The following is a 25,379-nucleotide window of genomic DNA, read 5'->3' on the forward strand; positions in this document are numbered from 1 at the left end:
CATGGAGGACGCTGGGCCTGAAGGCCCTAGGCTCTTGGTCCAGTGGCCAGTAGCACCTGCCTGAGGCTAGATGGGCCTGAGGATTTTGGTGGCACCTCACCCCTAAGAAGGAAAAGCCTGGGATGGTGGTGGACTTGGCTTTCCCATTATTCTTTTCTCCAGGAAAACATGGCCGGCAAAGGCTTCTCCTTCTGGGTCTGGCTGGACAATATCATTGACCTTGTGAAAAAGTACATCCTGGCCCTTTGGAATGAAGGGTAGGTTGGAACTCTTGTGTCTGGCAGGGTGCGCAGGTGTGACAAGTCCCCTGCTCTCCCAGCAGGCCAATAGCAGGGCAACCCTCAGCCCAAATCTTGGTGTTTCTCCTCTTTGCCTCCAGGTACATAATGGGCTTTATCAGTAAGGAGAGGGAGCGGGCCATCTTGAGCACCAAGCCCCCAGGCACCTTCCTGCTGAGATTCAGTGAAAGCAGCAAAGAAGGAGGAGTCACCTTCACTTGGGTGGAGAAGGACATCAGCGGTACGCTTGGCTTTTCCCCACCCCACCTGGTGGTGAGCGCCGCTGCCGCCCTCACCTCTGCTGGTTTCAGACACAGGCTGCCCCCTCGTGGGCAGAGATGGCCTCGCGCCCCCCTGCCTCAGACTTGTAAGGCACATCAGGGTGACTTCTTTTCTCTAAATTCTACCAGCTGGAGGATTGGTTTGCCAGTTTTGTTTTGCTGGCTCCAGGGACTAATATTTGCCTATTTAAATTTCATGCTTCATCTCCTTTCTTTCCTACCCTGTTAATATATCTTATGTAAATAGTTATCCAAGTGTATTACCTGTGGCCCAGCTGGATAGCCTCTCCCGAAGCCAGCTGAACATTTCCCCAGTGCCAGGCGACTGGGCAGGATATTCAGGGTATCGAGCGCTGGGTTGGCATAAGCCGTTCCCCCTTGAGGGAAAATAAATCAGGTAGTTTTCTCTGAGATCACCTGAGTCTTCCCTTGCCATTTCCCCTGACAGGTAAGACCCAGATCCAGTCGGTGGAACCATACACCAAGCAGCAGCTGAACAACATGTCGTTTGCTGAAATCATCATGGGCTATAAGATCATGGATGCCACCAACATCCTCGTGTCTCCGCTGGTCTATCTCTACCCCGACATTCCAAAGGAGGAGGCGTTCGGAAAGTACTGCCGGCCAGAGAGCCAGGAGCATCCCGAAGCTGACCCAGGTAGTTGTTGATTTTCCACGACAGCCATTTAGTTCTGGGGAAAAGTGGGAAATGGCAGGATCCTGGGAGGACAGATAAGGTAAATGCCTGAAGAACCTCTTTCTGGGAAAGAGCTTTGTAGTGAGTGCCTTTGGGGGTGGCTGACGGGGTTAGAGAGAGGAGAGGAATCAGTCACCAGGCTCTGCCCTACAAGAAGCACCAGTCTCAAGGGGGAAGCCGCAGGCACACACCCAGCCATACCTGAAACACCGTGGAGAGAAAGCGAGGGCAGAATTCTCTAGAAACAGGATGCCCAGCCAGCATATAACTTCTTACAAAGCAGATGCTGGAAGGTTTGCGATTCAGACTTAAGTCTAGCGTGTTTCCTTTTCCCCATCACGGAACAACGTGAGCGGCGCCAGGAGGGATGAAGAAAGGCTTTCTGGAGGAAATGAGTGTTAGCAGTGCTGGAACATGGTTTAAGAGCACAAGAGTGGTGATTGAAAGGAAAGACAGCAACTGGTGGGAGGGGCGTGGAATTGGTCCTTTGAATGTGCAGCTCTTGAAAATAAGATGTTTTTTAATGTGCAAGAGCCCATGTGCTTATGTAAGTTATACATACATTTTCCACACTAAACCCTCGCTCTCTAGCACCACCGCCAGCGCGGAGGGCAGAGCCCCCTAGTCTGTTCCCATGGGCATCTGGGGCTCGGACACTGGGTTCTCTGTCCAGATCCTGATGAGAACACTATAATTTGCTGTTCTTTGTTTTTATTTAAGTTTTCTTAATCACAGAGCCAGTAGTGGTTTAAAGGGATCCTTTGAGGTTGGCTTCCCTGCCCCAGTTGCTTTGGAAAAAACTGTTTTTGTACAAAGAGCTCTCCCACACACAAACACAAACCCACCAGCTTCCTTCCCACTTTTTCACAGGAGTTCCCTGTGAGGGATCTCTTGGGGTGAGAATAATGAGACTTAGAAGAGGGAGTTGGGGCTAATTGGCAATTGACTTTCCTTTTTCCTTTGTTCTGGGGTTGAGTCTTGGCCACACTCTAGGCCAGCGTAACAGCGTAACTCTCACTTCCTGTCTGCCCCTTATCTCTCCTCCCACGTTGTGCTTCGGTTGGGAGATCTGTTTATCAACCCCCATCACACTACCCTGTTCCTTCTGCAGAAGGCATTTAGGTCCAAGTGCTGGGCCCTTGACTAATTTTGCTTTCTAGGTCCAAGTTTCAAGTCTGAGGCTGCGCCCTCCCTCAAGCCTCCTATGTGACTGGGAGGCAAGGCCCTTTCCTGCCTGGAGACCTCAGTGTTTCCTCAGGGGCAAGACTGGCAGTCACAGGAAAAGAACTAATTACTTGAGTGCTTGTCTGCCTCCTGGGGCTGGGTGTGAGCACGGCAAATGGGTCAGCAGGTGTGGGGTGCCGGCAGGCTGCATGTGGGGTCCTCCAGAGTTGAGCAGCTGACCATTTCCTCTCCGTTCCCATCCTGAAGGTTGTTTTTTTTTTTTAAAGTATGAGCCCATTTTTAGAGAGCTCGTTAGTTGCTCCACGGCATGTGGGATCTTCCCAGACTAGGGCTCAAACCCGTGTCCCCTTCATTGGCAGGCGGATTCTTAACCACTGTGTTACCAGGGAGGTCCCTCATCCTGAGGGTTTTATTGTCTCAAGGAGATAAATCTGTCTCCTAGATTATCTTCCCAGGACTCTTCCCTCCTTCTCACTCAGAAGCTCACACGGTATATCCTCATGGCTTGAGGGAGACATTCCTCTGTAGAAATGACAAATTCCTTATCTTACAAATTAGATAAGTACATTTACAACCTTGTACTGAGCCATAAATCAGCTTTTAGTCTTAGTTCTCCTTTGTTTCTACTGTGGCATCTCAGGCCGAAGGTGTTTTTCTCAGCAACGTTGATCAGTTAGGGAATTAAACCCTTTTCTGTCTGGGGTGTCAGCTCCCCTCAGGTCTGGTCCAAAATGGATTCATAAGACACCAGAACCCTGCTTTGATAGCTTCTTTGGATTCGGAAGCTTTGGATTCGGAACCTATTTCTTGGCCAAAAATAAACTCATATGGGAGTCTAAGGGCCCCTCGGCAATGCCCTTTCTCTGGCTGTCATTGTACTTTCTGATCCCTCAGTTTCACCGTAAGCCCCAAGCTTTATAGCTGTGCTTCTCAGCCCACCCCACCCTGCCCCGCTCCATGCCTCCTAAGTGGTTTGTTCACCTGAATCCCCCAAATTCCATGCCAGTGTCTCCAGGGCTCTTTGACCTCTTGCTGTAAGCATTTAGCACTTAAAATTCAGTTATTTCAGTCTTCACATTTCTAACTGTAGAACAAGAATCATAAATGACCAAGATGGGCCCCTCCCTCTTCTGCCTCCCTCTTATTTTATACTCGAGAGAGAAAAGCCCTTGGCCGGATCTCTTAGCTGTTGAAGACGTAAGGCCTCCTGTCACCCAGTCCAGAGCCATCCTCCCCACTGAGAGGCTCTTCTGTGTGCTGTAGTTATTCAACTGGGGGGTTACTAACACCCTCACCGAAAAATGTAATAGAGGCAGATAAGTGCTGATGGGAACAGAAGGTGTCACCCTCAGCTTTGGAACTGCATATTAGCTGTTTGCACGCTCTCTTAAAGACTCGGTGACTTCGGTATCTGAGCAGGACGTAGTGCCCAGACTGCGTGGGCTCAGTCCTGCGTGCGGGGGACTCGGAAGAGATACAACCAGGCTAGAATACAATCCTCAGTCCACATCCAGGCTGTTAAACTCTTTACATGATCGAGGGGAAGAATGAACACAAGGCTGGAGCTCATCTGAGCTCGGGTGGGACCAGGGTCGGCTGAAAAGTCTCAGGAAGGTTTGAGGGAAAGAACCGAGCTTCCAGCTGCAAGCACTGGAACATCAGAGTATACAGTGAGGGAGGGCAGCCCTGAGGGGAGACGGAAGTTCCAGACAATCTCTGGTCAAGGATGGAGTGAGTTTCAAGTCAGCCCTGGGGAGGCAGCCGGCTTCCTGCTGCCTGGTACCCAAGAGTGGAATCACAGTGAGTAAGCCCGAGTTTTCTTCTACCCAGGTGCTGCCCCATACCTGAAGACTAAGTTCATCTGTGTGACACCGTAAGTGGCTTCCCTTCCCAATTTTGCCTCCATTTCTAATGTCCTCAGTTATCCCTGGGAACAGGACACCGGGTGAGAGTTCTCTTGTGAAGGGTTGGAACCCTCCGAGCTATGCTCAGTCCTCAAAGTGACCTCGTGTGTTTAAAAAGCTTGAGCTTTTATTTTTCTGTTGGAGACCAGAGTTTGATGGCTTGTGTGTGTGTGTTTTGTTCTTTTTTTTTTTTTCTCCATTGTGTCTTGTCAACCCGGCCCTCTCCCCTCCTGCTGCTCCCCATTTCCTACAGAACGACCTGCAGCAATACCATTGACCTGCCGATGTCCCCCCGCACTTTAGATTCATTGATGCAGTTTGGAAATAATGGTGAAGGTGCTGAGCCCTCAGCAGGAGGGCAGTTTGGTGAGTATATGGCTGCCGGACTCTGTCCCTGTGAGGGAAGTCAGTCCCCTTGGTGTGATGCTCCCACGCGCACAGCCAGGCGAGGGGCACCTGGACTGGTAGAAGGAGTTCTCGAACAGCGCTGTCCTATAGACGCGTGCACCCCCACGCCAGAGTAAATTTTCTAGCAGCCGTGTTAAAAACAGTGAAAAGGAACAGGTGAGGTTAATTTTACAAATGTATTTTCTTTAGCCCAGTAAATCCAAAATAGTGGCATTTCTGCACGTTAGAGACAAATGAGTGTGGGATTTCCCTGGCGGTCCAGTGGTTAGGACTCCACGCTTGCCCTGCATGGGGCATGGGGTCAATCCCTGGTCGGGGAGCTAAGATCCCCGCAAGATGCACGTGCGGGGCAGCTAAAAAAAAAAAAAAAGAAAAAAATGAATGAGGTTTTCTTTCGTACTAAGTCTTTGAAACCTGCCCCGCGTTTTATAACCACAGCCTGCCTCGGTTGGGACTAGTCACATCCCAAGTGGCTCCAGCCTGCTGTGTTCAACAGGGCAGCCTTAGAGCTTCTTTAAACCTGGGGAGTTGGGAATGAGTTAAGGTAGGAAGAAGGCTGAGCTCTTCCAGAAGGGAGGGGAGAGAATCTGGATTCTCTGACCCCATCTTGATGACCAAGGGGCAGGGGCAGGAGACTAGAGGGCAGTGGCAGCCTGAGCTTCTGTGCCCCGAAAGGCTAGGGGTGCGGGCCCCGCCAGCTGTAGGGCTCAGGCGACTGAACTGGCTCTCCCTGTGTGTCCCCCCAGAATCCCTCACGTTCGACATGGAGCTGACCTCGGAGTGCGCTACCTCCCCCATGTGAGAAGCCGAGGACGGAAGCTGCAGAGAGAGGTGACAGAGGCACCGACCCATGTTCCACCAGCCCTTAAACAGCCCAAGCCCAGATCAGCTCAACTCCCAACTCTGTGGTTCCAGATTTTTTTGTCGTCTCTCATTTCGGTTATCTTTGAGCAATCTGGGCACTTTTTAAAATACAGAAATGAGTGAATGTGGGTGATATGCTTTTATCTAAATGCAAATAAGAATGCGCTCTCTGAGGCTGTGACCAGGGGGTGTGGAAGGGGTGGCGAGAGGGAGAAAGAGGAAATGTCTTTTTTGCCCCCCTGCCCGCCTTTCTCAGCAGCTTGTTGTCATTGTCAGACAAGTGCCTCTGGTGCCAGCGGCATCCCTCTGCCTATTTCTGTAAGCTAATGCCACAGTTGTCTCTAGCTACATCCTCCTGGCATTGCACTTTTAACCTTGCTAACGTTCAAATAGAAGATAGGACTTTCAAAGCCCCTAGGTTTCTTTTTAAACTTAAAAAAAAAAAAGTTTTTTAAAGGGCAAAAAAAAACACTGTATCAGCATAGCCTTTTCTGTATTTAAGAAAACTCAGTTAATTTCCTCCTTGGTGCTTTAGGCATTCAGCTTTCTTCAGGCTGATAATTTATATAAACCCTGACATGAGCTTCAGATCCAGCCCTTAACAGACATCTGAAGATGTGGCTTGGCCTTTGGTTTTCATATAGGAAGGTTGAAGGAGACCCTAAACATTTTAGACTTTTTTTGATAAACAAAATTTTTATTTTCCTCTTTCACCTACTGGCCTGTTAGTAGGTGAGGCTGGGCAGAGGGGCACTTACAGCCTGCTCGCCTTTCCTCCCCGGACTTCGCCCCTGTTTCCGAGCCTGCGTGGTTTCTTGTGGGTGCCTTCTAAGGGATGGGATGATTCTTCCTCTCCCCCAGTTTACCTGAGCCCCTCTTGTGGCATGGCTCCTTCCCACGTCTAAAGGTCCCGTGTCCTGTTTGCTTTAGGCATCCTAGTCTCAGGACCTCCTGGAATAAGAGGGAGAGAGCTACAGGTCGAACATGAGTCAGACTGTGGGGCCCCAGTCAAGGGTCTAGTTGAGCTCAGGGATTATGGTTCTTATCCCAGCTTCTTGGTGATTTCCTACGGCACCTGTAATCACTTCTTCACTTGGTTAAGCCAGGGGCAGAGGCTTAGTGATAAGCTCGAGGTCTGTCCCTCACGTGAGGGAGTGTACATCCCAGCCTTCCCCCAGCGCTGGTGACCTCTCCTCCACATGGGGGCCCCCCTCGGTGAGGCAGGACAACTGGCATTTTCTGTGCACCTCAGAACACTTAGCAGCGTGAGAGGTGGGCTCTGATACGGGGCCTCCTCAGACCCAGAGGCACGGCCAGACTGGGTGGTCCATAACTACCTTGTCTCAGTCGACCAGAGTTTCTAGGGAATGCTATGCGTTACACCCAAATTCACCAGTTTTTGAAGGAGGGGGACGAGACCTTCTCTCCAAGACAAACGGGTTTGATAGGTGGTACGGAGCACTCTCCCTTTAGCAACACTCTCTAGATCATAATTAGCTTAACTCGAGGGACCTCAGGTGAGGATCCCGGCTTCGCTGGAGCAGAAGCTAAAACCCTGTGGCTTTTAGGTCGCATGTGTTTCTGGTTTTAACCCTGATTATAGCAAAAGCCCTGAGAGGAGCTGAGACTTGTTTTGGTCCCTCCTTTAAAAAACGCAGTGCTCCAGGACCTGCCTGCCTGACCCCTGCCCAGCCGAGGGATTCCCATGGATGCCTAAGCTACCCACACGGTGGTTTGTGAGATGCTGTCCTGACCACTGCATTCAAATTTCAATGTATACTTAATAGTGTAAAAATTTATATTATTGTGGGTTTTTTCTTTCTTTCTTTTTTGTATATTGCTGTATCTACTTTACCTTCCAGAAATAAAAGTTATATAGCAACCGTCTGCTGGCACGGCAGCTCTGTCTGGCTGGAGGCTCGGGGTGGTCCCTCTTCCCCTGCTTCAGCTCTGAAGGGGTCTTACAGGCTGAGCCTGGGTCTTGAGAGGAGCTGGTTGACCCCGGCCCCGGGCTGGTGGCCTTAGCCTCTCATGCCTGAGTAGACACAGGCCCGCCTCTGGGGCACCGAGCGCCTCCCATCTTAACATTAGCCGCCAGCCTCCAGCTCAGGGGTACCTGGAGGAGCCAGGGGTCCGACCCCTCCCGCACGGAGGCAGCTTGAGTGGAGGCCTTCCTGCTCCCTCTTCCTGCCTCCCTCCGCCCTCCCTCCCGGGACCTTTGCAAGCCGCGGTGTCCTGTCTGGGGTCAGATAAGCTACCTAAGGGGGGTTGGGGCGCAGACACTCCCACCACCCCAGGCCTCCCCTTCCACAGTTGGCTCCATTATCACTTTCTCTTCAGTTCGCTCCGTGGGTCAACACTTAACGGGCCACGAGCCCTTCTTCCCTCGCTTTGAGCCCTGAAGAAACCTTGTCGTAGGCTCTTGTTCCCCGCCCCCGCCCCGGCCCTCGGCGACAGTCCCTGGATCCCCGATGCCAATGGGGCCAAATGGGGAGGCTGTCCTCTCGCCCCAGCCTCCCTCCCAGGCTCAGGCCGACCGTTTGAAAACGCGGGAACAGGGGGATGGTGCCACCTGCTGGTCTCTGGGAAGAGGCCAGGGAAGGAAGGACCGTTGTGAGGCTCCTGCAGCTTCCCCCCCATCTTCCATCCAGAGGGGTTGAGAATGGTCTGGGCGCTGGCGCTCAGCTGCCACCTTGGAGACTGCTTATAGCAGCAGCTGACAAGGAGAGGCAGGGACCAAAGTTCTCCCCTGCCCCCGGTAATTCCTGCCCCATCCTTTCCCAAGACCTCAAGTTCTCTAGTCTTCTGAGAGGCACTTAAAGTATTGGGGTGGGGATGGCACCCTTAAAACCACAGAAATGGGAGCCGACTGGCAACTTCAAGCTACACCTTACAGCACCAGCTACGCGGGAGGAGAGAAACAAAACGACTCCAGCGGTCCCCATGACCCAGGAGCCATTCCAGCAAATTTATGAAAAAAGATATTTTATTCAAAAACACTGTTTACACAAATGTGTAGCCTTTGTACAAATGCTTCCCATCCCCACCTTCCTTGAGAGACGTTTCAACCTGGGACTCACTCCTTCCGCTGTCAGCTGCCCCTGGCTGCGTGTGGCAGCTTCAGAGGGAGGAGCATGTGAGGTCGGGAGCGAGGCCTTCGCAGACCACAGCCAGTTATGCAGCTGTGATGAGGCCTATTCCAGGTTCTACCTCCCAGCAGAGTGGGCCTCGAGCAGCTTTTACCCCTCCCTCCAGACTCCACAGGTGAGATGCAAGCCCCTGGTGCTGCCTCTTGCAGGTTTTTTCCAGGAGGGGTTTGGGGATCAACAATGCAAGTCCTGGGCCTCCTGTTCACCACATCCTAGACCAGTCCCTCCCCCACTCCCCACCCCCACCTCTTCCATAAGTAAGCAAGGTTGCAGACAGAGAGGTGAGGAAAGAAGGCTGGGGCCAGATGGAGGGAAGGGGATATGGGACGGAAAGAGCAGGAATGTGGGCAGCAGCATTACACACTTGAAGCTGGAGCCCCCTGGCTGGGGACCAAGAGGCCAAGGAACTCCATCCTCAGAGCAGCTCTGACAGGCCCGATGCAAAAGACCCGTTTCTGCCGTGTTAGGGACATGAGCGCGGATGGCCTAGATTAGCTCTCAGTTCACAAAAAGCCTGGTGTCCACAGTCATTAGATAAAGTATAGAATATCACTCAGAACTGGTCTCTTGATTCTTCCAACCTCCATCCTGAGGGGAAGAACCAAGAGACCAACGTGTATGTTGCTCTGTACGAGAGGAGATGCACGTATATATGTGCACACACACTTGGGAGGCAAAGCATCTAACTCAGGAGTAAAACTTGAGCTTAGAGACGTTACCTGTCTCCTTTCCCTTCTTGAATCATTCCATTCAAATAGCTACTGAGCAGACAAAGGCTCTGGCAGGAATAGGTTTGCCTGCCCGGCGTACCTGCAACTACAGAAGCAGCCCAGTCTCTTCCACAACAGACAGACCCAGTGGGCTCTTGGAATGCCTCCATCTGAAGAAAAAGGCAGCCACATACCTAGGACTGCAAAGGCGAGGCAGGCACACCTTGTACACAAACGTGCGCATATGCATGTGGACACGTGCTGCCGGCAAAGGCGTCAATATGCACAGCGATACAGAAACAAAATCACAATGAATATGAACCCTGCACGTTTCCAAAGAGAAGTGCAGCGTTCAAACATTCACGAGAGCGAGCCTCTGGCAGAGGTGAAGAGACCAGTAGGTGGGGAGAGGCGGGGGTCCAGACTGTCCATAGGGCGTCGTAAGAGTTCCTCCACGTGCCGGGCCACATCCATGGTCTCATCCAGGTCAAATTCTCCATCCTGGTCGAGGACGGGGTCAGGGCTGGTAGAGAGAGAGGGACGTCAGAGGGAGCTGGCATGCCTCACAGCCCCAAGCTCCTGGAGGACAGCGTCCAGCCTGCTCCCCACTCAGACCAGAGTCTCATGGGAGCAGGACCCGCTCTGGCTAGACTCTTACACCCCAAGTTGAATAAGTCAGTCACTGGCTTGTTGGGAGACACCCCAGTTCTAGTCTCATCGCTCACGACCTCATCGAGCGATCTCAGGGGAATGAGGTAGTTGGGTGAATGAGCTGCCCGTGAAACCCCAGGCACCATTCACTGAGCACCTATGAAGGCCTGGGCCTTTCAACCACGTTACACCAACCCTCACAGCCACCCATAAGGCAGGTATTTACTCCACTTTATAGAGGAAGAAACTGAGACTCAATCATGTTAGGAAACTTGTTCAGGGCCACCTGGTTGGCAGGTGGAGTCAGGATTGGAATTCCGGTCTTTGTGACTCCCAAGCCTGCGGTCCTCCCACGGCAGCAGGCCACCCACAGCTTGGAAGAGAATTAATTCTCTGGGAACTCAAGAGAGGAGCAATTGACACCCTGTTCCCACACAACTCCTAAGAACAACTACCCCATCCATAGCTACCCTGTATCAAGCCCTTATAACAGTCTCATCTGTGCTAAATGCTCTACCTGCACTCTCTCACTTAATCCTGACCCCAGTCCCACGTGGTAGGTCTTTTTGCCTCCATTTTACAGGTGAGGAGACTGAGCATCAGAGAGGCTCAGTAATTTCCCCAAGGTCACACAGCTAGTCAGCACCAGAGCAGGGACCCTGCTACGTGTAGTTTCAAAATGCTCTATGCTTTTCATTGGCTGATCTCACCCACCCTGCACCTGGGCACGTGCCAGAGCCCGGCCCGGCCTGGGTGACCTCAGACCTAGAGGAGCTCTGGGTTCCTTGCCCACCAGTCCTCTGGTGCCCAGCCTGAGGCCAAGTGCCCAGTTCCTCCCCACGGAGCCCCAGGAGAACACAACCTACTTCTGTGGGTACATGTTATAGTGAGCCTGGGGGCACACGGCTGGGGAGGGGGCCTGGTCCATGTAGGTGGCGCTGCTCCCGGCAGAGTCCGCAGAGGCGCTCACAAACCTGCGAGAGGAAGCAGAGCACAGCCTCAGCGGGGAGGGGCTCGGGGGCCACCTTCGTGTCTTTTTCAGGTGCGGAAGGACAGACAGCCCGCTGAGCCTGGGGCCCTGGCTGCAGGAGTGGGGCCCCGGGTACCGGGTACCGATGCCCTGGTGACCAAGCCCAGCTCCCTCCCCAGGAGGGGCGGCAGTGAGGGGTGAGGAGAGCCAGGTGCGGGGGTGAGAGGAGAAGAGAGGCAGCAGGAGACCAGAGCTGGACCCGGGACACTTACTCAGGGACCACTTGCTTGATCTGTGGCTTCACGTATCCGTCCACTGCCTTAGCTGCCGAGGGCGGGGGGAGAACAGTGATGAGAACTGAAGTCTCTGGGAGCTCCCAGGGGAGTGGAAACCCACCTGTGCAGTCTGCCTCCCCCCACATTGCCATGCGGCCTCAGCAGGGATGAAATTTCCCACAGATTCCCAATAAACACCACCCAGGCCCTGGCTTCAGTCTCATTTTGCTTCCTACACTCAACTTGAGGGTAGGTTTGAGGGTGGAGAGTGGTGAGGGCAGCTGATCAAGATGGGAGTCCACTATCTGTGGGTTTGCATTATGGCTCCTCCCCCAGCACTGCAGCCTCTTCCTCCAAGGGCACAGAAGTGAGTCCCACTCAGTGTTTTGCTTTGCAGGGAAGAAAGCTGGGTCAGAGGTTTTGCTTTCCCTTTCTTCAGTTGTGAGCCCTGAAATCCTCTCCACGTGCCTTGCACCATCCCACCGACAAACACCCACAGGGGAAACAGCCCCTCGGCTCTTCTGGGGGCGTCCCCACTGCCTAGCCCCGGGAGTATCTGGGCAGGACGCACCGAGCACAGGGGTATAGTACTTGGAGAAGACCTCATCCTTGGGCCGGTCGGGAAACACGTAGATGAGATAGCTCAGGTCCCCCAGCCGGTCGGCCAGGGACCGGATGGAGAAATCCCGCGTGGTGAACGGCTTCAGATTCCACAGGTTACGGTCGGCTGTGAAAAGGCCAAGCTCATTCCCACAACCCACCGCCCTCGGGAGGAGGATCAGAGCTGTGGGGCTTCAGGGCAGGCTGGCAGAGACATCAGGGCTTTTACTAGCCTGCACGGCAACCCCACCCCTGTGCTCCTCGGCATAGGGCAATGAAATGACCACGGGCAAGCAGATACCAACAAGCCTGGGTCAGGGCAGAGAAGGACTCGCCCAGCAGTTCTGGAGTCCAGGAGGCCGATGATTTTAGGTTCTCCCCAGTGGAAAACAACAGAGAGGGAATGTGCTTCTGAGCAACACTCCTCCCACCCTCCAAGCTCAGTTCCCATGTCTCCCACCGGATACCTCCTAAGGATGCAGGCCTGATGGAGAATAGGCAACGAGGAAATGGAAGACAGGGCCACTGGGGCTAGAGTGTGGGCACGTAGGGAACTCACGAGAGTCAAACTTCCAGGCAATGGTGATGCCCCCTATTTCTGAGTCGCTAAAGCGCAACAAGAAGGTGCCGTCGGGCTTGTTGATGAGCAGGTCGTGGGCCTGTTGCTTATTCACAAAACCTAGGATGGCGCTGGGTGCATCGAGCATACAGTGTCACTGCTGGCAGCAGCCCCTGCCCCCTGAGCCCATGACCTCCCAGACCCCATTCCTCTCACCCGTCATTCCAATGGGGCTTGTGATGTTTCTTCAGCACCTCCATGACCCCATCGAACCACTGCCAGAAGGTGTAGTTCCAGCCTGGCAAGTTCTCCTGAGAGCCCCCAGGAAACCTCAAGTCAGGGCTTGTGCCCCCGTTGTCACGGGTGGTTCAGGGAACACTCAGTGCCCTCTTGTCCTCACCCAGACCTTCTCCCAGTTCCTCATCCGACTTGCCCCACACTCCAGCAAACTGCCACAGCCCCTGCTCATATCCTAGGGAACCAGAGAGGACACTGGCCTCTTGTCTCACAGACACAGGGGTCCGGGACAACCCCACGGGGTGGGGGGCGGAGGTGCAAAGAATTGTCCAAGCTGGATGAGACCTCCAAAGTTATTCCTGCCCAACCCCTTCGATTTACAGATGGGAAAAGCGCAGCACAGAGGAGGGAAGGGGCCTGGCAAATTAGTTAACACATCGAGGGCTAGAGCCCAGGGACCCTGACTCCCAGCTCCGGGTTCCTTCCACCGTCCTGCTTTGGCTCTCATGGCCGCCTGCGTTCCTTGGGGTACTAGCCCCCGTCTCTCCTGGTTGTAGCAGAGGGGGGATGGGGGTAGAGGGGGGCCACTGACCGGGGGCAGTAACCCGTGTGTGAGGTGGGGGAAGGGTGGCAGGGTGGTCCCAGGCAGGCAGCGGGCGGCGTCCCTCACCCTGTTGAACTGGGACCAGGACACGGACAAAGGGGACAAAAATGCAAGGGAAAGAGCGAGCTGGGGGCAGGGGCAGAGGGGTGGGCATACAGGGATGGAGACCCAGACCAGGACCCTGGGGAGAGAGATCAGGGACCAGAACCCCAAGACCACACTCACAGACCTAGGAGACCCCAGTCCCTTGACCCAGAGCCCAGACAGAGCCTAGGACATGCCGAGGGCAGGCTGTTCACACCAGCTGCCCCCTGACCTCTGGTCTGGCCCTAGGGTTGGGGAAGGCCACTCAGCAGGGGCCCTGGGGTTGGGGCTGACCCTGGGAAACTCCGAGGGGCCGAGGTGAGGGCCTCATGGGGACTCACCGGCTCGGCAAAGGCATTGTCCCATAGCACGGTGGCAGTGGCGTTGTGGTCCTGGCTGCCATGAACAATGACAACCACAGGAAGGGACAGGGTCTACGGGAATCCAGGGAATGAGGGGTGAGGGCATATGACCACTGTCTTGCCCTCCTCTTGGCAGAGACCCCCAACCCTCATTCCTCAAGCCCCTCCCAGCAAAACTAAACCAAAAACAAACCAAAAACACAACATACTTCTTCTTGGCCCATTGCCTAAATTCCGCGGGCTGGTGCGGGATTAAAACCTCGCAGATGGGCACCAGCAGGGTGACATTAGGTTTTCTGAGAGCATCACGGGGTAACTGGACTGAGCCTGTGTGAGGATTCAAGTCTCTGGCTTTCCCAAGCCAGCCGGGCAGCCGGCAAGGAGACGGGGGAGCCGGGTCTCACCTTCACCTGAAACACAAGCTCATTGCTGCCAACACTGAACTGAGATTCAAACAGGACCGTGAACTTCTCCTCTGTCACGGACTCTGCGCCTCGCCGGTCAGCGCGCTTGATCCTCTTTAGCGACTGCAGGAGGTCAGAGGGGAATGAGGAGAAAGCCGCTGGTTAGAGGATTCGGCTCTGGGCAGGCCTCCCTCCATGGGCGGGGCCCTGTCCTCACCATGTTCCTGAAGTGAGCGCTGAGGGTGCCTGTGGCCTGGTGATACTCCATCACACAACAGTTGTTCAAGATCTCTCCGCTGCACTCACTGCGAAGCAGAGAGGAACCCATCTCTACTGGGCCCAGGCCAGGAGCACCACCCTGTCTGCACCCTGGGCCCAGACTTCTCCAGAAAGCCCTGCCAGCAGCCCCTGCCCCTCCCCTAAGAGCATTTCTCCGAGTGTCCCTGGGCTCACTTTCTCATCAACCTGAGAGCACCTGAGCAAAGTCGCCAAGGTGGGGCCTGTGTCTCTATCATTAAAATTCCTTGGGTATCAAGATTGATGTGGGGACTACTGAGCCCACGAGCCACAGCTACTGAGCCCGCGTGCCACGACTACTGAAGCAACGTGCCTCGAGCCCATGCACCGCAGCGAAGAGCAGCCCCCGCTCGCCGCGACTAGAGAAAGCCTGCGGGCAGCAACAAAGACCCAATGCAGCCAATAAATAAATAAATGAATGAATAAACAAATAAATAAATTTAAGATTGATGGGGGCCTTCGGCAGTTTCTAGCGCACCTGAGATAAAAATCATGACCACAGCCTACAAAGATTCCCGAGATCAACCCCTGCCCACCTCCCTGGCCTCACTCAGGACAAGCGAGCCCACTGCCTTGTCTGTTTGCTGAACACGTACGCTCAGTGTCTGCCTCGGGACTTCTGTACTTGCCCTTCCTATCTCCCCAAACACTCTTTTTTTTTTTTTTTTTTTTTTTTTTTTTTTGCGGTACGCGGGCCTCTCATTGTTGTGGCCTCTCCCGTTGCGGAGCACAGGCTCCGGACGCGCAGGCTCAGCGGCCATGGCTCACGGGCCCAGCCGCTCTGCGGCACGCGGGATCCTCCCGGACCGGGACACGAACCCGCGTCCCCTGCCTCGGCAGGCGGACTCTCAACCACTGCGCCACCAGGGAAGCCGTCCCCAAACACTCTTGACCTTCTCATTCAGGTCTCCACTCAAATATATCCTCAGAAAGGCCCTCCTTGACTACCCATGTACTGCAGGCACTGTGATATTGCTTTATTTTAATTTTCTGTCTCAGGGTTGGGCAGGGAAAGAGCCAAGTTCTGTGTAGATCACAGCTGTGTCTCAGTGCTCAGCACAGGTCCTGGGACACCCAGCAGCGAAATACTTGTTGATTTACTGTGTGTGCGAAGTGTACGCCAGGACAGAGTGAACTGGAGCGACATGGGGCCACATCGCAATGCAGGACAAAGGGTTTCGGAGGGGGAGGCCATGCTGTCCCCATCACCCAGGACGCCTGCTGTAGCACACAGGCTGAGCTGAGGGAGGGGCAGATGGGAGCAGGGCAACGTACTTGCGGGTGTTCTCGTTCTTGAGCAGCGACTTGGCCTGCTGCTCGCTGATGATGGTCGCCTGCACCTGGGGGGGGTTCATGTGCACGTTCAGCTTCCCGCCCACCAGCAGGCGCACGGTGGCTGCGAACTTGGTCTGGGTCTTCAGGACCTGAGGGGGCTGCTTCTCGATGATGAACGTGCTGCGGGGACACAAGTGACCAGGTGACGCCTCAGGGCACGGCGCTCCGGTCCCGCCCTCCGCGTGCCGAGGCCGCCTTGCGCGGGGCACAGCAGGCGAAGGAAGGGCTTGTGGCACAGCCCCCGGTCCCGGGGGGGCTGCTGCGAGTCGGGGGAGCTGGCAGGAGGGGAGGCAGTGAGATGAACTCAACAGCTGACACGGGGGGAACGAGCCCATACAGTGTCCACGAGAGAAACAAACAAGGCTTTTTCAAAAAATCTGTTATATAATACTTAAGACCCAGGCAAGTACTGATAGAAAGGATGATACAAGGAACACCTGTGTATCAAGAGGCCCGCTTAAGGAAGTAAACATTTCCCCAGTTAAGCACCTGTACACCCTCCCCTGCCGGCATCCCCATCCCTCCCTCCACAGGCAATCACCATCCTAGATGCTGGCATTCCTATCCCCACCAATAGGCTTTGGGAACGTCCCACGGTCCTTACTGGGGCTGAGTCAAGAAGATGAGAGCGTCAGTCAGCAGGTCTTGGTCAAGTTCCCGGCAGGCCTCTGAGGGCCATGTCACACTGACCGAGGCCCTGCCCTATGGACGCACAAAAGCAACTAAGGACACACTAACGCAACCCTAGACAGCCAGGAAGGCCCAGAACTAGAAGAGAACTTAGAAATATGGCTCCAACATGACTGCGGGGGACGGAGCAGGTAAGGAACACAGCAGAAGAATCTGGAGAGCCGCCTCGGAATCCTGCCGCCCACAGGGAGGTGGTGGGGATCCCAACGCCAGGCCCAGCCTCCTTATGCAAGTGACCCACTTAGGTCTCTCCTGGCAAATTGGAGACACTTCCGGGAAGGACGCCAGGAGACTTGAGGCAGCTGTCTGCTCCACTGGAGGGAGCTGAGACTTCCCTTGCACAGACAGATCAGTAGTCTGTTTCTGATGGGCGCACTTGATCAATGAGACTGAACTGACATTGCACGATGGGGACAAACCCAAACCAGAATCGGAACCCAACGTCACAAGTAGGAAACAGAAAAGCCCAGAACAGCACCATCAGTACTGTCAACCAGTCAACGGCCTTGGGTAGAAATAATAGCCTGAAATGTCCTGCTCCCTAATGTAGCAGGAGGGCCTTCCTTTCTTTCGGGTCAGTCTGGGATGGATTCAGATCGGAAGAAGAGCTGCTAGAATTATCCCCCCAACATTTCCTCAACAGCTGCTATGATTCAGGCAATGTGCTAGTCTCAGGGTACAGAAAACACTGACAGGGCAAGGTAGGAGGAAGGCTTAAGTAGTTAAATTAAAATAGAATCTTAAAAAATTTAAACAATTAAAAGGAAGAACAGAGGAACAAATACTGAAAATGGACAAAACAAAATAAATATTAACATAGGGACCTCAATTGCTATTACATTAAATATTAGTGGACTAAACACCTTAATTAAAAGCAAAGATTGTCAGAATAAATAAAAAAGCTGGACTCAACTATATGCTGTCTACATTTCAAATTTTAAAAAGCATGGATAAAAATATGTTTCTATGTAAAAATAGAATAAGAAGGCTGGAGGAGTAATACTAATATCTGATAAAGTAGATTTCAAGGCAAAGAGTGTTACCAGAGCTCAAGAAAGATATTCCATAAGTATTAAGGTGTCAATCAATCAAAATGACATAATAATTTTCAATGTATATGCATCTAATAACAAAGCTTCAAAAATACATAAAAGAAATATTTACATAAATAATTGGAAAATTACACAATACTATAGGAGATTTTGATACCTCTCTTTCAGCATCTGATAGAACAATTAGGCAAAAAAGTCAATAAAGATATATCAGTGATTCTTAAAGTGTGAACCAGGGATCCCTGAAGGGTTCCTAAGACCCTTATAGGAGGTCCACCAAGCCAGAACTATTTTCATAAAGTTATAGGACCTTATTTACCTTTTTTTCTCTTATTCACTTATAAGCATAGAGCAGAGTTTTCTAGAGGTTACAAGATATGTGATGTTACAACAGATTGAAAGCCAGCTCCAGCTATCTCCTACTAAGCCTAACATTAAAGAGATTTGCAAAAATGTAAAGCAATGCCACTCTACTCGCTAAACTTGGTGTGGGTTTTTTAAACTTTATTATGTTAACATCATATATTATGTTATATATGTTAACATTATTGAATTTATTATTGCTATCTTAAAATAAAACAACTTCAGAACATACATTCAAGTCCACAAAATACATTCACCAACACAGAGCATATGCTGGGGCATAGAACAAGTCTCAATAAATTTACAAGAAGAGATCATATAGAGTGTGTTCTCTGACAACAGTGGAATTTAACAATGAAATGAAAATGAAATCAATAATGATACGACATCTAGAAAAACACCAAATATTTGGAAATTAAACAATATACTTCTAAATAGTATATGGTAAAATAATTAATCAGAAGAGAAATTAGATAATATTTCAAATTGAATAATGAGCATATAGCATATCCAAAATGATGAGATGCAGCTAAAGCACTGATGAGAGGGAAATTGATAGCTCTGAATATATATACATTAGAAAAGGAGAAAGGTCTAAAATCAATGACCTATGGTTCTACCTTAAGACACCAAAAATAGAAGAGTGAAGGAAAAGGCAGTTTGATACTTCTTGTTCTCACTAGGATGGGGTGGTACAGCTCTGGGATCAATTTGAAGTGAAGGAAGATGAGCCACATTTCAAGACTCTTAAAAGTGTACCTGGGGTGAATTTCTTCTGAGTTAATTTTTCTTTCCCTACACCCTTATCATGGCAGTCACTAGCAAATTATAGACCTAGGAGACAGGAGAATTTTCCACTGTCACCTCCTCCTCCCACCTTTACCTCCTATTAGGCTCAAGAAGGGGCATTCCTGGAGTTCCACCTCTCCCCAGCCTGGTTCAACCAGGGGACTCCCAACCTAAGTCCTCCCTTTGACTGGGGAACACTTTGTCCATATTCATTCATTCATTGATTCATTCATTGAGACATTCACTGAATATTGGTTAAAATATAGTGATTTTATGACATATCTCTAGTTAAGATCCAGTTCTGCAACTTGCAAGAAATCCAGGCCAGGGCTTCTCTGGTGGCGCAGTGGTTAAGAATCCGCCTGCCAATGTGGGGGACACAGGTTCAAGCCCTGGTCCAGGAAGATCCCACATGCCGCAGAGCAACTAAGCCCATGCGCCACAACTACTGAGCCTGCGCTCTAGAGCCCGTGAGCCACAACTACTGAGCCCGTGTGCCACAGCTACTGAAGCCTGTGCACCTAGAGCCCGTGCTCCACAACAAGAGAAGCCACTGCAGTGAGAAGCCTGCGCACCACAAAGAAGAGTAGCCCCGCTCTCTGCAACTAGAGAAAAGCCCACGCGCAGCAACAAAGACCCAACGCAGCCAAAAATAAATAAATAAAATAAATTTAAAGAAACCCAGGCCAAATTACGTGTTCTCTTTGAACATCAGTTTTATCATCTGCAAAACAGGAATAATACAACTACCTATTTTTTAGGGCTGTTGTAAAGGTTGTAGTGAATAATGCATGCAAAGCTTTTAGCCTGGAGCCTGGCCCATAGCAGGGGCTCCATCACTGGCAACGTTACTCCTCCCAAGCTTCGGATAAGGTTCTGGGGAGACAGACGTGGATCTAGCCCCAACCCTGCAGGAGTTCACAAAGTGGTCTCACTCCCGTCCCCCAGACACACGCTGCCCTCCCACACCAGCCTCACCCTGGATCCTCAGGCTCTCTTGATACTGGATGATGAAGTACTCTTGAGTCTGCTGTAGCTTCTTCAGCTCATTCTCTGTGTCTTGCGTGACCAGTCGCAGCTCCTCAAGTGTCTGGTTGATCTGAAGGTGTTTCTGGGACATGGCATCAACCAGGATCCCAGAAGAAGAACTACCCTGGAGACATATCAGGGGAGAGTGTGGGCAGCAGTAAACTGGGCAGTGAGGATGGAAGAAAACCTCAGGCCCTGGGGAATGCCAATACTACAGACACCAGATGCCAGATCTAGAATAAGAAGGAAGGGTACTTTGAGTCAGAAGGAGAGTCATTTGCCAGAATGGGGGTGGAGGAAGAGAAACAGGTGACCTGGCGGACTATGGCATCTTCATAAAGCATGGAAGAAACTTCTATTGCAGTTCTAACCTCCACCAGAGTATCCCACACAGGGTCCATCTGAGTTCTCTCTGGAGAGACTAGAACTCAACATGTCCCAGGAGTTACCTGGGTTTTCCTACTAATGATGATGACCCCTCACTTCGTAGTCATTCGCTGACCCGGTGCCATGATGCCACCTGTGCTAGGTGCTGGGGACACAGTGGGGGACAAGGCTGTGGGAACACACATCATCTGTGTCCTCACTCGAGACCTTCTTGTGACTGAGGGAAAAGTGTGAACCGCTCACAGGTGGCATCCTGGAGACCCCAAGTGAAGTGACAGGGGAGGCATCCACAAGGGCTTTGTGGATCCAGTCATTTAACTAACCTGGTCGGATCTATTCCTTCAACCAAGTCTTCAGGGCCTTTCCAATGACCTGCTCTCAGAATAAAATCCAAACTCCTTCCACACCCTCCACGGCCCTAGCCGATAGCCTCTGCCTACCCTACCCGCAGCACCACTGCTGCCCAAGCACACCAGCTACTTTCTGTTCCTGAATACATAAGCGTGTTCCTGCCTCAGGGCCTTTGTATTTGTTGTTCCATCACCCTGGAACATTCTGGCACCAAACCTTCCTGCTGGCACTTCCAGTGGCACCTTTTCAGAGTGACCCTCTCTGATGAGCCAATTTAAAACAGGACCTCCCTTACCGAAGGTCTTTTTCTTGCATGTTCTTTCTTTTTTCTTTTTTTTTTTTTGCGGTACGCGGGTCTCTCACTGTTGTGGCCTCTCCCGCTGCAGAGCACAGGCTCCACACGCGCAGGCTCAGTGGCCATGGCTCACGGGCCCAGCCGCTCCGCGGCATGTGGGATCTTCCCGGAACCGGGGCACGAACCCGTGTCCCCTGCATCGGCAGGCGGACTCTCAACCACTGCACCACCAGCGAAGCCCCTTTCTTTCTTTTTTAAAATTTATTTATTAATTTGTTTTTATTTTTGGCTGTGTTGGATCTTCGTTGCTGCTCATGGGCTTTCTCTAGTTGAGGCAAGCGGGGGCTACTCTTCCTTGCGGTGCTCGGGCTTCTCATTGTCGTGGCTTCTCTTGTTGCAGAGCACGGGCTATAGAGCGCAGGCTCAGTAGTTGTGGCACACGGGCTTAGTTGTTCCGCGGCAGGTGGGATCTTCCCGGACCAGGGCTCGAACCCGTGTCCCCTGCATTGGCAGGCGGATTCTTAACCACTGCGCCACCAGGGAAGCCTGCATGTTCTTTCTTGTCTGCCTCCCTGCACTAGGATGTGAACTCCTTGAGGCCTAGGACCTTGTCTGTCTTGTGCCCCACAAAATCCCCAAGGCCCAGGACATCAGAGGGGTTGAAGAACAGCTTGATGACTGGGAGAACAATTATTTACCCCCAACCATGACCTGCATCGTAGGCATGTATTTCTTAATTGCAGCCGAACTCATTTGTACATTTACAGATAGCTCTGTAATTGCACCAAGTCAAGAGTTGTACCAGTTGACCCTCTGTGACCTGGCTTCTGCCCAGTTGGCTCCCTTCTCCCCAGTAGCACTGAACACTTACAATTCTTCGAATGTCATAAGGTGGCTCGCGCCTTCCTGCCCTCACATATACTGCTGTTATTTTTGACTAGAAAACTCATCCTGCCTCCTTCCTCCCTCTTTCCCAACTGTAGTTCGGGCATCCTTTTCCTCAGGACACCCTCCCCTCCACCAGCCAGCCTGCTCCAGTCTGAGTTGGATCCTTTTTCCAAAGAGGCCCGCTTAGCACTCAGCTGACACCTAAAGAATCTATCATCGCCTGAATTCCCTTTAGATGGAGACCAGGACTTTATCTGTTTTTCCCGTCCTAGTCCAGTGTCAGATGCACAGCAAGACCTGAATAAATGTTTACTGAATGAACTCTCAAATTCTTGAAATCAGTCTCCACCACAAGTAAATAATAAATATGACTTCGCTCCAGGCACTAGTCTGTGGTCTTTACCTGTGGGATATCATTTCATGAAATTCATTTTGCTTTATTGCAGATAATATACCATTTGTACCATTGTCCCAGCAATGTCTGATGCCTTTATGATTTCAGAACATGGGGGACGAGTCCCTGCTCTGCCTCGCTAGGCCTCGCTTCTCTGAGCTTGCCGGGTTCCTTCTTCTGCCATAGACCTCGGCTCTGCTTCCCCTCATAGACCACACCAGAGGATATTTCTTCTTTTGCCTCCAGCCCCGTTTATTGAATGACAAATCTTTCCCCTGGTGATGTGTAATGCCATCACTGCCTGACATAGATCGCATCTCCTGACGTGTATGTGTGTTTTTAGGGCTTCCTTTTCCGTTTCATTTGTGTTTGTCTATCCTTTGCCCACATAGTATCACACAATAACCCTACAGGGTAGATACTGTGACTGTCCTCATTTATAATAGAAAAAGACAGAGGCTCAGAGAGGTTAAGTAACTTGCTTAAGTCACACAGCTAGTAAGTAGTAGAGCCAGGGACTGAAGCCGGGGAGTGGGGGTCGGGTGTCAGTCTACACCTGCATGTGATACTGCCTCTCATACTTGCCCATGTCTTTTATTTCTTTGGTGCTTTCTCATGCCCGTGTTTATAAAACATATAAAAGCAGGTAGAAGGACTTCCCAAAACCTCCCCCCAAACCCATGGACACTCACATTGTTGGCTTCTCGGACCAGCCTCTGTTCATTGTACAGAATATGGCGGATGCAGCGCACCAATTCCATGGGACAGTGGTCGTACGTGTTCTGAAAGAATCCAACAGCAGCTGCCAGTGGCCATCCTCTGCTCCCACCGTGACCATTGCAGAGCCACGCCCACCCCTTCCTCTCCTCCAGCCCCTGCCTCAGCTTCCCCTGGGAAGCCTCAGGAACTGTCACCAGAACCTCTATCTCTCCTTGACTTGATTTCCCCTCGCAGATCTTCATATTTGGTTTGCAGTGCATTAGAAACAGTTTACAAAGCACTTCCAATCTGCCATCTCCTTTGACCTTGTGCATCATAGAAACCCCATGACATAAGCAGAAACTGTTATCCTCATTTCACAGATGAGAAAACTGATCCTCAGAGAGATTAAGTACTAGTCCAGAGGCAAACGACTGAGCAGATGACTCAAGACCCAGGGCATCCAATGCCAAGGTCAAGGTACTTCCACTATAGTCCTGGCCCTGGGTTCCTGTTTTGCTCCCCTCTTCCCACCAAGTTTCTCGTGTTTCCTGCCTCTTCTGGGATGGACTTTTTATTCTTCTGACACCCTGCTGCTGGTATTTAAGAAGGGCTCTCTAAATATTCAAGTGAGTTCCAACAAATGCTCAACTATGATTACCACCCTCACCCCTTTCCTGCTGCCACAAAAACTCCCTCTCTCCCCTATATTCCTTCCCCCCGCATCCTCAGGTGAAGGAGAAGCTACACCTTACATCCAAGACCTTAATTCAAGGCTCCAGGACAACTCTGTTCCTCTTGCACGCGACTTCAGCAGCTCTTTGAAAAGCCTTTAAAAGAGCCGCAAGAGGGATGTGTGGCTGCCTCGTTGCCTCATTTCTAGAACCTGTCAGTATTCCTTTCTCTGACAACAGAATCTTGACTTGCTCTACCCCCATCCCTTCTGCTTGATCTGCCCAGAATGCAGTTTCACCCATCCCCCTTCTCTTGGGGACAAACACGCCCCACCTCTTGCTTTATAATATGCTAAGGGGAATCTGACAGGTCTGATTTAGAAAGAGGGGGGTGGGGGAAATCGAAGCACAGAAAGGTTGCCGATAAGCTCAGGGTCATACGGTGAGTCAGTGGCCAAACCAGGAAAAAAACCAGGGGTTCTGGTGCTGGAAAGAGAAGGCAGACACCGCACCCTGCAGATGCCCGGAGCTCATACCCACCTGGAGCTGCGTGGCGTAGTGCCCCAGCTTGATCTTCAGTAAGAACCCATCTTCCCCCACTTGGTGCTCTGCCTTCTTCTGCAGCTCCTGCACCAGGCCCTCCAGGAGCTGGGTGGCCTGGGGTCGGTCCTGGGGGTTGTCCAGGTCGATGGCATCCCTTGGGGCAGGGCAGGAGAGACAAGCCTACTATGGTGCCTCCTTGGGCATGGAGGTCAGGCACCAAGAAGGACGTGGAAATCCAAGGCTCGTGCCCACAAGACTTGTTCCTGGCAGCTCCACAGGCACCAGAGTCTAGAAACATTCCCTCTCCAATCCCAGACTCCCATTTCCCTGTTCCCCTTTCCCAAGGACACCGCCCCTTCTGCACAGAGCGGGACAGACAGGACCAGAATCTCACCAAACCACAAAGAGGAGACCTAAAGGCCAAGGGGCCTGGATGGCACCAGGCAGGGGCACCTACCACGGCTGGCTCTCGATCCACTGCGCTAAGTAATGCCGGACCTCGATGGGGAAGTGCTGCCCATACAGCACCTGCATCTGGCGAAGTGCATCTCCCTGCAGCTGTTGGGCCTGGATCCAGCCCGCCATGTCCGTTCACCTAGCACGAGCAGAGGGCTGAAGAGGCGCCTCCTTGTTAGAGGCGAGGGCTGGGCCTGCCCCTGGCCCTGCCATGCCCACCCATCCCTGGACCGCGGTCAGGCCCGGCCCCTCCCCTCCCACAGACACGCTTTCCTGTGCGGGAAGAGAGAGGGTGAGGAGGGGAAGGCCGCCCTTCCCTCCAGCGAGGAACCTGCTGAGGCTTGGGGAGGGGCTCCCGAAAGGCAGGTGCCCTCCCCCTCTTCCTCTCCCCTCGCCCCACCGGGGCTTCCCCGGGGTGGGAACAGCTAGAAACTGAAAGAGAAACTTGATGGCGGAGGCCCACGGGCCCTCTGGGGAGGGCTGCAAGAATCCCCCCACTCTGCTTCGAACCCCGAGTCCCCATTTCTGGGAACGGGGGATATTCCAGCCCAACGTTTGGGCAACGTCACTGACGGTTCCCACTGGACGGCTCTGTCACCATAAGCACGTGGCTGGGGTTAAGGAGAGAGGGCTGGGGAGACAGACACTCCCTCTCTTGGGCTGCGTCCCCCAAGCTGTGCCCCGAGGTCTCCCACTGTCCAGTCCGACAGCGCCCCCTGCCCTCTGCCGGCGAGGGTGGCGTCCACCCTCGGCCCCCTCCCTGCATCAGCGTCCCGCGTCCCTCGTCTCTCGTCCGCGCTGCGCGCTGCGCCGAAACTCCCTCTCGGTCCCGGGGACCGTCCCCTGCACCCCTACGGCCGTCGGGCTCCGGGTCCCGCGGTGAGGGGGCCGGGGCAGCAGCCAGGGGCGCCCTCT

At 52.5% G+C, this 25,379-nt stretch overlaps 2 protein-coding genes across 5 annotated transcripts in view; one reads left to right on the plus strand and one right to left on the minus strand.

The window, feature by feature from the left end:
• The window catches only part of STAT3 (signal transducer and activator of transcription 3), a 65,250-nt gene extending 57,746 nt beyond the window's left edge, over nt 1-7,504 (plus strand). The window contains exons 19-24 of one of the 4 annotated variants that reach the window (XM_024745423.1): nt 163-257; nt 380-519; nt 1,008-1,220; nt 4,272-4,314; nt 4,649-4,711; nt 5,500-7,504. In XM_024745423.1, the coding sequence (XP_024601191.1) occupies nt 163-257; nt 380-519; nt 1,008-1,220; nt 4,272-4,314; nt 4,649-4,673 (516 nt within the window). In that variant the 3' untranslated portion in view covers nt 4,674-4,711; nt 5,500-7,504. Of the gene's footprint in view, nt 1-162; nt 258-379; nt 520-1,007; nt 1,221-4,271; nt 4,315-4,598; nt 4,712-5,499 lie in introns of all 4 variants that reach the window. The other 3 variants (XM_024745413.1, XM_024745431.1, XM_024745403.1) reach the window with 3 other exon arrangements.
• A 1,081-nt stretch (nt 7,505-8,585) lies between these two features.
• LOC112399148 (signal transducer and activator of transcription 5A) lies at nt 8,586-24,626 on the minus strand. The gene is made up of 15 exons (XM_024744127.1): nt 24,466-24,626; nt 24,006-24,162; nt 22,785-22,874; nt 19,684-19,901; nt 15,795-16,217; nt 14,440-14,527; nt 14,223-14,345; nt 13,714-13,890; nt 12,932-13,003; nt 12,748-12,842; nt 12,532-12,662; nt 11,944-12,099; nt 11,370-11,421; nt 10,994-11,101; nt 8,586-9,999 (listed from the first exon to the last, which is right to left on the minus strand). Exons 1-15 carry the CDS (start codon nt 24,591-24,593, stop codon nt 9,837-9,839), a joined length of 2,181 nt encoding a protein of 726 aa, XP_024599895.1. The 5' UTR covers nt 24,594-24,626; the 3' UTR covers nt 8,586-9,836.
• Between the last annotated feature and the right edge of the window lie 753 nt (nt 24,627-25,379).

Source organism: Neophocaena asiaeorientalis, unplaced genomic scaffold, assembly GCF_003031525.2.
Source record: "Neophocaena asiaeorientalis asiaeorientalis breed wild unplaced genomic scaffold, Neophocaena_asiaeorientalis_V1.1 scaffold1, whole genome shotgun sequence".
Lineage (NCBI taxonomy): Eukaryota > Metazoa > Chordata > Mammalia > Artiodactyla > Phocoenidae > Neophocaena > Neophocaena asiaeorientalis.

What these genes read in the sequence shown, in the direction of transcription:
- LOC112399148 (XM_024744127.1), bottom strand. Translation starts at nt 24,593, where the DNA reads ATGGCGGGCTGGATCCAGGCCCAACAGCTGCAGGGAGATGCACTTCGC. An exon ending in TGGATCGAGAGCCAGCCGTG is followed by an intron (nt 24,163 to 24,465) that starts GTAGGTGCCCCT and finishes CCCTGCCCCAAG; the next exon opens with GGATGCCATCGACCTGGACA. An exon ending in TATAACATGTACCCACAGAA is followed by an intron (nt 10,000 to 10,993) that starts GTAGGTTGTGTT and finishes TCTCTCTACCAG; the next exon opens with CCCTGACCCCGTCCTCGACC.